Consider the following 14065-nt stretch of genomic DNA (forward strand, 5'->3'; position numbering starts at 1 on the left):
GCTGCATGAAATGTTAGTTTTTCAATACAGTGTACAATCATTTCTCTGAAGGCAAAGGGCAGGTAAGGTAAGGGGATGAATGTGAAAAAAAGCTAGGGAGACAAGAGGAAAGGAAGGGAATCAGTCCCACAAAATGATGTCTTTCCACAAGTACTAGTATATTGTAACAGAAATCTCTGAAGGCAGGAAGGAGCACAAGATCACATGAAAAAAGAGCCAATCACTTAGACACAATTTCAGTGTCTTCTCTCAAAAAAAACCTCTATAGCTCCTATGATGAGTTAACAATTTTACTACAAGGTTTTTGCCATTTTACAGGCATTTAGCACCTTAACTTGAAAGTTAAAGGCTGTAATTCTAAAAATATGTGTTAGGGAACAAACATGAAATGAAATCTCAAAATCAGAACTGCTTTTCATAAATTCTGGACCAGTGGCAAAACTCACATGCAGCTACAAACTGCTAGTTCAAATTACATTAGTCAGAAATTACAGAAATTTAGCAGTACTTGACCAAAATCTTTAACAATTATACTGATTTCAACACTTACATTTGGACGTAACTTTGTATTCATAATTTGTGGTTAAAAAACAGTAAGGCAAATAATGTCCTGTATTTAGTTTCTCCAAATAATAAGAACAAACCTGAAAAAGGAGTTTTGCTATGCTCTCCTAAAAATTCTAAGCAAGCTGAACTACAGCTGAGTGACCTATTAAGTCCAAATACATTTTTGTTGTGTTTCCTTTCTAACATATATAAAAAGAGAAAGTCTAGCACTATGTAAAAATAAAAGTGGGCACAGAAGAACTATAGCTTTGAAACAAGAAAATGCAGAGTCATAAAATTCTCAGTTCTCTTGAAGAAACCATTTTGGTCACATGTACAAAATATACTGAGAATAGTGGCCAGCTCCAGAATAGTTTAAGAGAGAAGAACAGTGACTATACTATACTCCCTTTCACTCACAACAGACAATTCATACCTCAATGTGTAGATTCTGATTCCAGGAAAAAGTGTTTCACATTTTGAATTTCTACAGTTTTAAACCTGCTTACACTGCCTGAACATACACTGAAAAATAACAAAACAATGCTGAATTTTCTTGTAATATGTGGGGGGGAAGAAAAACATTATAGTGAATTTAATCTTGCAACAAATTTCATCTACATTCTTGAGAGGAATATACATAGTGCTCTATCTCTAGGTCACAAGTTCCCAACCTAGGTCCATTTTAAAAAGAAGCATATTTAATTTACCTGTTTTTTCTTCTGTGCTTCATTAGAGTCTAGCACGGAAGTGGAAACAACAGGCAAAGATTTCTGTGCTGCCTTCAAAGCAGCAGGGTTGTACACAGTTTTTGTCAAGCCAGTAGAAGTAGATAAAACCTATAGGAGGAAATCATTTTATTTTTTTGCCAGTGAATTTCAATCTTGTAAAAAACCCGCATGAGTGCTCAAAAATATATAAGTGTCTTTTCTTTTGTCTCTTTTGATGATATGGAATATAAAAATTTGGCGTAGCAATTATATTTGGAGTTGTTGAAGTTAAACAATTTCTGAAGAGGCAGCACTACATCAGATATGTAAGTTATCAACACCAGCTTATAAATCCTCTCCACTGAGATTTGGTATTCACTTCCAAGTTTCAAATACATAAATATTTACGTATTTGAGCATAACTAAGGAAACAGAAAACTGAGATTTTTGCAAGAGTTACTGTTGTTGTTGTGTTTTGAAGTCCAAAATACAGTATTTCATTAATTTTCCAAGCAAAAGTTCAACATAATTTTAGAGACTAAGGTCCAACACAGAGACAACTGTTTCTTTTCACATACAGTTTGTGCAAAGTAGAGCTTGCAAAATCAGCAAGCAGTAACTCAAGTATAAAGAAGTCTTCAACATTATACAGCACAGGAAGAGACTCCTATATCTCTCTGTTCTCTTTCCTACATTTGTAATGAGGTATGAAATTTCTCCATGACTTACTGAGAACACCGAGGACTGCTTCACCATCTCCCTAAAACATACTATGCACCTCTCCAAAATACCTGAAGATTTGAACTATTCTGTTTTCTTAGACTGTTCCTTAAAGAGTTTTTTTGGCATGCTAATATTGAAAACTCCACAGCTAAGTCCTAGAGATAATACAGGTATGATCTTGTCTGTCTTGTTAGCAAATAGAAGACTGTATGTAATTGGTATGATTTCCAGGAGTTTAAAAATACTTTTTATCTATGTGGAAAATTAAAAGATGCATGCAGATTCTATTGGTCACCATGCATTCCATAAAATAGCAAAATGCCCACCAACAGGAAGGGGAAAAAAAACAAGAGACAAGAGACAGAAAGGCAGAAAAGACCAAGAGCTTAGAAGAATTTACAACAGGAAAGGTTTATATAAACCCTTTACACTTCAGTGTGATATTTATGCTATTTCTTTCCACTGTGTAGTATTTTCAAGAGTACGCAGTATACAGAAAACAACAGCAAAAAGAAATGAACACGTTATAGAAGGTGGTACAAAATGCTCTAAGCAGGCCATTACAAAGATGACGGATTTTTCTTCTAAATCTATTAAAGAACATTTAAGTATGCATATCTGAATCATACAGTTTCTATTACAAAGTAGCTTTAGGACAGGCTACAAGACAAACAAACAGAGGATCAAGCAAAGACAAAAATATTGACACATTTCCTTTCAGCCTGAACTGTCTTCAGGGCAGAGTGAACCACATCTTCTCATCTCTTTTATGTAGGAGATGTAAAGAGAGAAGCCACAGCACCAACACAGATAAGTCAAAAGCAACACTAAGGTCTTCTAAATCGCTTAATACTATTCAAGAGAAGCAATAGTGTGAATAGCGTGAATCTCTTCACAAGTCCACAAATTTTAAGTCCATACAGATCCTACAAGGTCTCACAATGACTGTTTTAGCACCTTTTCCTCCTGCTTTTTGTGAAGAATAGCTACCTCCTTTCTCATTGCAAAGTTCTTGTCAAACCGTGAACTCCATCAGGTGCAAAAAAAATCTAGGACATGACACCTCTGTTTTTTGATGGACATCAGTAATTTTATTTCTAATGGTTATAGAATACAGTAACTGCAAACTAGGCAAGCTATTTTCTTGTAAAGAGGTAACAGTAGGTAGAAGTAAGTCAAATCAGGTTTTAGAATCCTACTACAAATGTCAAAGGAAACTGCTGTTTCACAACACATCCAGTGAACAGCCCAGCCCCTCAACAAAATCACATCTGTACTATAACACAACAGAACAGAAAATCATTCTAGCATAAAATTTCATCTTTGCAGAAAAGTGTTTCAGGATAACTCAGCTCTTACACAATCAGGAAAAGAAAGTATTTCCATTCAAGCTGCGAGATGAAGCAGACTTCCTTTTACTAAAGCACATATTATATATGTAAAATGTAGATCAGGAATACACAGCAAGGTATTTATCTGCAACTAATTTAGAGTACCGAGAATGGAATTAACCAAACTAACAACAAAATACAGGCTAGAAGCCTTGATCAATGCATTTAGGTGGACTGCTTGGTTTGAAATGAATCAAAGATGCATTCTCTAATATGACAGCTAACATTAACAACTTCAAGTATTGTTGCCTTTCTATGTTAAGCACCTCTGGAGTGAATTTTACCCGTTGGATGCCACTTAATCCATCAACGGCCATACTGAAAAGGGGTGGGAGGGGATGTGTGTGGGGAAATACAGTGGATGCTTCATTTATTTCAGGTCAAGCTAACTCCCAATAGAAAAGACATATACTTAGACAGAGGAAGCCTGTTAGGAGGTAAAATCCTGTCTTTCTACCACAAGTTTTCTCAAATGTTAAAACACTGGGGAAGCCTATCCCCTGAAGTACTAAATAGTTCTGGAAACACGCACTACAAACTTTGCTACTATAGTAAACACATCAACCACTTGTATTCTGAGAATTGGAAACACTGGCCAAAATACATAGCTCATAACCACAATTCAGATGCACCTTTCTCCCCTTACCTTTGTCCTTTCTATACTGATTAATTTCCACCTTTATCTTTTCACAAGTACTGCAAATTGTAAAACCAAATAAAACGCTAAATGTTTACAGCATCATCTTTTACGAAGCACAGAAGGCCAGAAACATTTTGTAGAACTGCTTTCTATAGTGTCATATGTAATGTCAAAATTCATTTATTTTTTAGATTTATTTTTGTATACTTCTAAACATGTCAGGATTATGGAACATATCCAGTTCTTTTTATTACTGAATAAAAGGAACCTGATAGATTAAACAAAACCCACAAAATAGCAGCTTTTGTCCTTCTTATAATCATTTAGCCATCTGCTGAGTTTTGACTTATTATACTTCCTAAAACTAATCCTTCACAAATTGTTTGATTCATAGTTATGAAACAATACTGACACAAGGGGTTTGATAAAAAAAATAATTCTACTGAAAACATGTATGAGGGGAGAAAATATGAGACATTTTCTTACCTTTTCAGTTGTTGGAGTAACTGGCTTCGACACAAAACCCAGTCTATCCTTCACAGATAATTTAGTCACATTCTAAGAAAACAAAGCATAATTATAGTTCAAATGTACACTACAAGCACTTGCAATTTAGAAAAAATATTTAATAACATCATAGACTTTTAAGCAACAATAAAAGAAAAATATTCAAACAATTGACAAAATTAATTTTAAATATTTGATTTTTCAGTTATATATGTCTGTAATTGGGTAGGACAAATACAAAGCCAAATTTGGAATCAAAGATTATCCTACATACTTTTTGTAACAAGTTCAAGACATGCTAGCTGGCAGAGGATTATCTGCACAGGCCCTTTTAAATACACTGCAGCTCCTGTGCTCTATAATCTGCTATTTGCAGATTACATCTGCATCAAATGCAAAAAGTTGATGGAATTTAAATTACAAATATGTTCTGATTTGTGCTGGTCTTCCTTTCCAGAGATAAAACCAAAGCAGTGGCATAATGCTAATAAGGAAATGTTGTGAACATAATAAAACATTAAAGACTATTTCTAATGGGAGTAACACAACCGATTCTGTCATAATTCACATTATTCACTGTGGTACACTCTTTTATTAGGGGAGATGAACAAATTCTAAAAATTCTTCTAGATACAGAGTTTCATTCTTTAATGGTTTTAGGTGTTTAACAGATAAAATACATATATGCAAAATTAGCTTTTAGTTCTTTGGATAGAGACTCACTTTATTTTGCAATCTGACACCAGCTATATAACACAACAATCCTGAAATAGTCTGAAAGCCTTTCAGTTTTCCTTTTTAAACTATGTAAAAAGCTACAATACTAAAAAATTAAGTACCAGACTCAGGTAAAAAAGCCAAATATCACTGCACTAAGGAAAACTTTAATAGGAAAACACCACTAACAATGTAAGCAGAAGCACTTTGAAATAGTAAACGTGTACTTGCACCATAGAAGTAACCGGTACATTCGTACACTACGGAACCTATTTCAGACAGAACAGGCAAATTAATTTCTCACTACAATACAAACCTGAGTGACTTCTGTGTTGGCACCCTGTGCTTCTGCAGGTTCAATATTACTCGCAGGTACTGGGCCGAGCCGCTCCTTCACTGACTGCTTCACTACAGGCAAAGTGGGCTGCTGCACTAAGGGCTGGATCACCTGCAACACCACCCCAGCCCCCAAAAGGCACAGCACAAGATTAACAACAGAAGGCTGCCACACCTGTCATTCATTTAGTACACAATGAAATTACAATGGAATTTACATTTACACTTCTTCCCTTCTACCATTCACCTGATGGGATAAACAAGCACTTCATGAAATTTATTATGTTATACTGAAAATTTGTGTAGTGCGAGTGGCAATAACACTCATTTTGCACTTACAGCTTACAGAAGTGACCAAACAACTGATTTATTTCTATTAATTACATTTACTCAGCCTAACTTAAATTCTACCTGTTAGAATAAAACGTAATAAAGAGAGTCTTCTGATTCCTCTCACAACTCTTTCACCATCAACTGTTTAATTATGAAAAGACAGAATACAAACTTGAATCACAAAGACTCCCACTTTTGACAGTGATATGCCACATTTTTAATCTCCTATGTTTTAACTTGGACAAAATAGAAAAAAAATATATAGAAACATGCAGTCATGGGACTGAAGAAAAAGAAAAGAGAGCAGATAATCTTTGAATCTACAATGGATATATCCTGACAGCTAACACCTTTCCCTTTTTTTCTTCGACAAAAACATTCAACAGTTAAGACCAAAAAATACGCTTCCAAGCAAGCTTATTGTCATATTTATAGCTCTCAGAAGGTCACCTAATCCATTTCTCTCCACTGTAGGGCAAAGTCAGTTATGCCATTACTGACAGCATCTATCTATCTCGTTCTTACAAATCTCAGATGAAACAGTCCTGTCACCTCTCTAGGCAAAAGTGCTTCAGTATGCTTTGGCATTAGAAAATGTTTTTTTAATATTTAACCTAAATCTCTTTGTGCTGCCTTTTAAGCCCAGAACTTCCTGTTTTATCTGCCTCAGATGTGGAGAGCATATTATTTTCTGCTTCTTGGCAGAAGCCTTTTATTTGATGATTTATTATAGTTGACTCCCACCATCTTTACCTAAATACTTCTATCTCTCTTGGAAATTCTACAGCAAAAAATTTCCGAAGTAATCCTGCTGATAAAATTGCAATGGTTAAGCAACTGTGCTGGATCAGATGCTACTGAAGGGACAATTTAAAAGTCAACTGACTTTACACTGAAGAAAATTCAAAAGCCTGTCTTGGGGCCTGATAGACAAAATCTGGTTGGGTGCCATAACAAATACAGGTGAAATTAATTAACACATACTTAATTAACATAACAGAAAAGAAAAATACAAGTATTTATAGTATAGGAAGAAGAATTAAGTGTCCACACCACTCATAGATGTGATACCAAATATTAATTTCAATGAAAAGAGAAGTAAATATTCATGCTCCTGAAAGACTTACAAATATGTGTTTACTTACTAAACAATTTGTTAAATGTTGTATCTTGGTATAGAAAAACATAGAGGCATTGTACTTAAAATTTTAATTTCCTATTAAAAGTTTTTCTTGTTACTGTGTGCTTTCTGTTGCTGATGACAGACTTCAAAATGCAGTCTCCTTACATGTGCTGAATGGCCGTTCTTGGTGAGGCAGAAACATCTAACACTGTCCCCAGGACTAAGGGGAATTCATTCTCAAAACAGCAAAATTAACTTGCTAAAGGTGGTGTGATTGGAAGCTGTTAACACCACTAAAAATTATGGGAGTACTAAAAATAAGAACTATATAGATCGAATGTTTGTCTGGAAATATAGAGTTAATACTCAAATAATACTCTGAATAGCATAATCAGCAAATAAGCTGATAGCATAGTGCAAGCTATGCTTTGAGTACGAGGGAATGTCTGTAGTAAAGAAAATGACGTACTCCACTGCCCTCTTCTGGCTGAGATGAAAATCAAGCTAAGAAAATAAATACCCGTCTTGACCAGCACTACTTTAGACAAAGCATTAAGGATATTGATAAAATATAAAGGATAATAACAGGGAAGATAGTGAGATAGATGTCATTAAAACCGAATTTTTGAAGACAAAAATCAAGGCATTTCTCACAAAGGAGAAAGAAAACTGTTAAAATGCTATACATCAGGACTGCCATGGAAAATCAGGTCACTGATTGTTAATGATGATGACACACACCATCAAGAGAAAGTAGGAATTCTCAACTCAGAGCAGCAATTGAAAGAATCCTCTAACTAAAGTAATTCACGTATTAAATCAGCATATAAACTTAAGTGACCATTTCATCTACAGAGCCTGTCTCCTATTTTTGAAGTGCAGAATGTGCTGCTCCACACTGACAGCAAATCCAACAGAGCAGGATACACAGATAATTTGAAGGACTTGCTACACCACCTGCTAACTGAGAAGACTCAACTCAATAACCCACAGAGCCACAATGAAGCCAAGGTTCCTCTTCTGCTTAAGTACAGCCACTGCTGTACTGCTGACAAGTCTGATTTGACTTGACACAGGTTACAAATTTACCCTTCAAAACAGTAATTGCTGTTTTATTTTTTTTATGTTGCCAATACTGCTACGAACATGACAACTTCCAAATATGCCTCTGCAATTCTATAAAAAAATGTAGGTCAGAGTATTTCAGTTGTAAGGGACCTGCAGCAACCATCTAGTCCAACTGTCTCGTCACTTCAGGGTTGACCAAAAGTTAAAGCACATTGTTAAGGATACTGTTCAAATGCTTCTTAGAGAGTGACAGGCTTGGGGCCATCGGCCACCTCTCTAGAAAACTGGTTTCACTGTCTGACCACTCTCTCAGCAAAGAAATGCTTCATGCCCACTCTGGATCTCTTGTGATATACCTCCAATCCACTCCCAGACATTCTAAATCTGGATATCATAGAGATCAGCAACCATCTCCCTACTTAAAAATGTCTCTGATCCTGTCCTAGAAAAATTAGTCTCAGTTCTTCTCTTCCACTGTTGTTTGCAAGCCCTTAGATCTACATGTGTATACACAGACACACCTATACGTAAACCAAATTCTTCTGTTACTTTGTACAATAATACACATGCTCAACAGGAAGGGAATAGGAAAGGGAAGGAGGAAAACCAGAAGCTCATGGGAAAAAATGGAGATGTCACGAAAGAAATATAACTCTGCTGCCTTTCTTATGCTCACTAGAAAAAATAAAAAAGCCTATATTAATTAAAACAAAATAGATGTTATCCAGCAGAGAGTTTCATCAAATCTTGCTTGACAGGATAACAGAGTGGAATGCACCAAAAGTCATGGAAGGGCTTTCCTTAAACACCTTCTGTCTCACCTTGCTAATCAACTTCGTATATCAGGTCAAAGAATTTACAACTGAAGAGTGACTTTAAGAAATTAATTACATGAAGTAGTCATTATTTCAAAGGAACTTAGTTACTTGATATAAAGAGTCTCTTAAAAATATTTTGAAGATTATTTTCTACATAATATGCTAAAACAGATTTAGATCCTCTACCTTCTGTGTGGCAGTCTGGATTTGTGGTGCGCTGCCTTCTCGATGCCAATAAACTTTAATAAAACGATTATTTAATACTGCTTCTGTACTTGATATAGCTTTCTTTGCTTCCTCATGTGTGGCAAACTGAATAAGGGCACCTTCTGGATCACCCTGATATGCAACCTGAGATTTAAAACAGAAGAACAAAACTTATCACACAGAGGATTCTCATTTGTGTCAAAATTATCATTAAATCATTCGCTTTCAGGCTTAGAAGCTTACAATTTACACCCAATAAGTGTCATTAGATAAATACTTCCCATTCATGAGCCCATTTGAAAGGCCTGGTGTCAAAATCAACTTTGAGTTTATGCTAATAAACTTTAAGAATAGTTTAAAAAACCTCAAAGAAAGTAAAGCAAAACCCCCAGTCAACCAGTATTTCTGTTTGCAAATATGAGCAGTTGTTTGAAAGACAAAAGGAAGCATCAGCAAAGTAAAGAAAATTATGAAATTATGAAAAATGCAGGGGTCAGATAGTAAATGCCCTATCTAATATTAGAGCTAGACAGCAAACCTCATTTTGATTTCCCTCCTTTGAGCATTAACACATTATTTTTGCTTCAAAAGCCAAGACTATACTCTCTGCAAGAAGAGCATAGCTTGCAACCTCCATATACGTATCTGTCTCTCCATATACATCTCCAGTACATGTTTTACGTCCCTTAATGAATAGTACTGCCTGCTAATGCACCCATATTCATAGGTAAACTACAGAAAATCTTAAGAAATATTTAACAGCAATTAGGAGACATTTAAAATCCCTCCACTGTTCAGACAGGCACAGAATGTTTATTCTGTAATGTATCAGTACATACAAAAACATTTTTGCACTTCTTCATTCCAGCCCTCACTGAAAACAAGGGTTTAGAAAAATGCAGTTTAGCATCTGAAACTTGTTGATAATGAAGAATGGTGAAAGGTCACACTGAGTAGCTTAGACACTGGGCATGAAATAGTGACATTACACGTGCAGCCTGCAATATGTAACATCAGCCTCAGTCAGGCCCTAGTTCTTTCATTGCTTTCCTCTCTCTTCACTTGCTTATTGGGTGACTCAAATCACTAAGTAATTTTAAGGGACAAACATCATTACCATGGAAGGTAATTATGTCACAGGGACTGCTTTCTGGATGAGAAATGCAGGTTTGCTGTATTTACAATTTATCTCTGAATATACAGAGCGTTTATGACAGCAGATCCATACTTGATAAAATGGCTGAGAAAAACCCACTTGCAATCAATTTTTAATGTTTTAAACGTCTCTTAAAAGTCTTATCTCTGAGGAACACATTTGTTCAAAATCTAAAAGATAACTAGAACATTTAACTTTTGCTTCTTCAATGGCAATATCATTAAAAACAATGAGATCTTATTTAAGAAACAAATTAGGAAAATAATAGAGTTTCAGGGAAAAAAAATAATAAAGAGTTTCAGTAAAAAAAATTGGCATTCTTCTTTTAGCAACTACCACTACCTTTACATCAAAGTATACTGCTTTCTCTTGTTAACTCTTACCTGCAAGTTGACTAAGTTTCCAAACTTACTGAAGTGCTCATTAAGTTTGCTGATGTTGTTAAGTTCTGGAGGAACTTTTCTCAATTCAAGTTTTGTATTTTCATTTCCAAACTGCACTTTCTTCTGGAAACCTGGACTATTTGTTCTGTTAAAATTTTGCCTGCAACAAATAAAAAATCAAGCCAGAAATCCATAGCAAACTAGCAAACACAATGTTAAATTGTAGATGCTTACACAGAAGCATATGTGTATCAGACACAAAGATCTCCAGACTTAAAAAATAATGCGATTTTACAAGAGTGAAGAAGAGTACAGGACATACACCCATAAAACTGCTATCTTTCCCTCTGATATTCTCAGCATACCCCAGCACATAAATCTGTGAGATAATAAATATTTATTTGCTCATTTCAGTGTAATTCCTGACTTTTACATTGCTTCTCTCCAAAAACTATTTCTTAGCTATTCAATGAAACTTCCCCACTACTGTTTCAAATAACTATTACTTCAAGGATTTCCTCACTCGCAGCAATCTCTTAAAATCCCTTCCAACCTTGCACCCTCTGTTTTTTACTCAGTAATGTACCTGGCAACACAAATCAAAATAGCAGTGATAAAATTCACATTTCACAACTAAAATCAGTCATCTCTAACAACCATCACACTGCAGCTTCCCTGTTTCTTACATCATGCCGATTTTCAAGGAACAGATCTTAGTATCACTCAAAGCAACTTCATCTATCTGTATACTACCTTTGACAGAAGATAATAAAAAAATACAGCTCACACTATGGTATGACTTACTTTAGTACCACCAGTGTACTCACAGTTTCACTTCCTTGCAATTTATAGAAATAAATATGTTTCAGATTACAGTAAAGCAGTTAACGAAATTCCAGCTCTTAAGCCAACACTGTGTTAACAGTCACTCACTTGTCAAACCAAGTCTTCTTTGTAGGAACTCCACCATCCCCTGCACCAATTGTTCTTTTCCTGGATTCAGCATCTACCACTATTCTCATACTACTTTTATTAGGAGGTTTTTCTGTAAATAGATGAGAAGATTTTACTTTTTTTAAAATTTATTTTTTGTGCATTTGATTGTAAAAAAGTATTCTGCTCACACTGAATTTGCACTGAAAAGCACAATTGTTTATTTTGAAATTACTATGATTCTTGTTCTGACTGAATCAAACCTTGGTCACAGACTTCTTAACTATTAACAGATGTTGTGACAGATCAAAATAGCTAATAGCACTCATTTTGTCACAGTGACATCACACATACAGAAAACAAAAAAGGTGTGAGAGAAGGCATCTGCCTCAAGATGACTGCGCTCTGATTCACAATGATTCACAATGTCCCATGCAATACTCTGAGGCTCACACAACTCCAGCTAACACCTCATTCTACTATTAGATGACACACACAAAAATGGTCATGATAGGAAATGCACAGTACTCCAGGGCAATAACACCTAGGAGCAAGATTTATGGATGGACTGGGAAAGGAGTCACTTTTGCTGAAGAACAGGAATCACACTGGGGGACTCCTCACTGAAAATACACCAACAGAAACATAGTAAGATTAAATAGAAATACATACAAATTCAAATAAAAACCACATTAAAAATGGTTTTATCCCTTTTCCATTCTTATTTTGTGTGCTGCTGCTTCTTCTCAGGAACACAGGAACTGTGAGGTTAAGATTATTCGTGCACAAAACTGATACCAGATAAAAATGACTCCCTCCTCTCTATAAGCAAAAATCATCCTGAGATTCTACTATAGAAACATTAACATTTTCCTGTATAAAGTTATACAAAGTGACCAGTTACTACAGCTAAGGGTAAACTGTTCAACACTCTAACAAGAAATTTCATTCTACCTGTAAAAACGCATACACAGCAATTATAGACATAGTTCCCTATTCAACTAAATATCTCTTAATTCCAGAAGATTTTAGGAAAACGCTGTATTTTCCAGTGTTCTCTGGAAAGTTCCTCAAACTGCATTAATGTAAGAAAATCAGCTAAACTAACAAAGTATAGCTTTGAGAGCATACCTCTGGGTGGTAGATCCATATCACCTGATGTGAGTCCTATCAAATTTGGTCTTTGGGCATGTACTCTATGTCTATACATAGGTCTTGAAGTATTTGTTATACTTGGAGCTTCTGGATTATAGCCATCTGTGTCATACGTTTCTGGTAACAAAGAAATTGTCTCATTAAAATAAATTGCAGTTAAAACCCTTAAGGTTTCAGATACAATATTTAATTTAATTACAAGATAGAGTTACAATGAAAGAGTTGTATAACCACTATCATAAAAAACCGTCATGTCAAGTTTCCTGCTTAAACACAATGAAAGTATTACTCTCCAGTCAGAAGTCACACTTTATATACCAATTTTACTTCAGTCTTGAACTAAGTTTGAAAAGAAGAATGTTAATTTACTGTCACAATCTATACGATACAAACTTATTCTCCCAAACTATGACATTATCATCTCTATACAGTACAGTATAATATAAATCAATGTTATTCTATTTAGCAAACCTTGTGGGCAAAGCCTCAGTACTACACCTGCTGTAAAAAGAGAGGGTGGAGCAGGAGGCGGCTGGTGATGAATACCCGTGGTAACAACAGTAGGAACTGAGCTGGTTGCTGAGTTTGGGGGGGCATCCATGCCAGCAGGCTGCAATGGTGGAAGGGGAGGGGGTGGTCCTGTCAAAAACAAAGGAAAACGCTGCATTAATTTGTTATCCACTACACTTTCATTACACTCCCTTCATAAGAAAACTGATCTGAATTGCTTTTAAGGTTATTTAAAAAAAAGGGGCTGAGAGGGCACATCTGCAGACTTGATGCTGTACCAGAAATTCACATGAAACCACCCCCAACAGCAGATTACTCAGAACTTGGATTAGACAGAAAAGCATTTGAATCATTTAACATTTCTCCAAACACCTTCTTTCTACAAGCAAAATTTAATTGTAGACCAGTATTCATCTTTATCAAATGAAGCATTTTAAAGCTCAATAAAAGCTGATCAAAGAAACAAATTCTATTTTTGAGTAAAAAACTATTTTTAATATTACAGAAATATGCTATAATCACAATAACTAATCTGACTGAAATTATTTTTCCAAACACTCAGAAGAAACCTTCAACTCTAATGGAACACTTTTTAAAACTGAGGGAATTTTTTTGTTTGGCTGGTTTGACTTTTTTTAAAACAGGTAATGTGACTCTTTCAAAGCTAAGCAGTCAAGCCTGATCTTCAGTTTCATCATTGACAAGAGTAGGTTTAGAAAAAGTTATAAAGTGATATATCTGAACTTGTGAACCAGATCTGAGAATAGCATGTACGGCAGAACTGACTAAACCAGAGGAAGTTACATTCT

The 14065-nt window shown here is 35.2% G+C and overlaps 1 protein-coding gene across 5 annotated transcripts in view; it reads right to left on the reverse strand.

Moving 5' to 3' along the window:
- Nucleotides 1–14065, reverse strand: part of RBM26 (RNA binding motif protein 26) — a 48465-nt gene that overhangs the window by 14659 nt on the left and 19741 nt on the right. For 2 of the 5 annotated variants that reach the window (XM_039714604.1, XM_039714603.1), the window contains exons 8-15: nucleotides 13245–13385; nucleotides 12723–12863; nucleotides 11592–11703; nucleotides 10659–10818; nucleotides 9099–9263; nucleotides 5551–5682; nucleotides 4497–4568; nucleotides 1257–1385 (exon numbers count right to left, since the gene is read on the reverse strand). In XM_039714604.1, the coding sequence (XP_039570538.1) occupies nucleotides 1257–1385; nucleotides 4497–4568; nucleotides 5551–5682; nucleotides 9099–9263; nucleotides 10659–10818; nucleotides 11592–11703; nucleotides 12723–12863; nucleotides 13245–13385 (1052 nt within the window). Of the gene's footprint in view, nucleotides 1–1256; nucleotides 1386–4496; nucleotides 4569–5550; nucleotides 5683–9098; nucleotides 9264–10658; nucleotides 10819–11591; nucleotides 11704–12722; nucleotides 12864–13217; nucleotides 13386–14065 lie in introns of all 5 variants that reach the window. The other 3 variants (XM_039714602.1, XM_039714601.1, XM_039714605.1) reach the window with 2 other exon arrangements.

The sequence above is a fragment of the Passer montanus genome, unplaced genomic scaffold (assembly GCF_014805655.1).
Source record: "Passer montanus isolate IOZ18808 unplaced genomic scaffold, ASM1480565v1 scaffold30, whole genome shotgun sequence".
Lineage (NCBI taxonomy): Eukaryota > Metazoa > Chordata > Aves > Passeriformes > Passeridae > Passer > Passer montanus.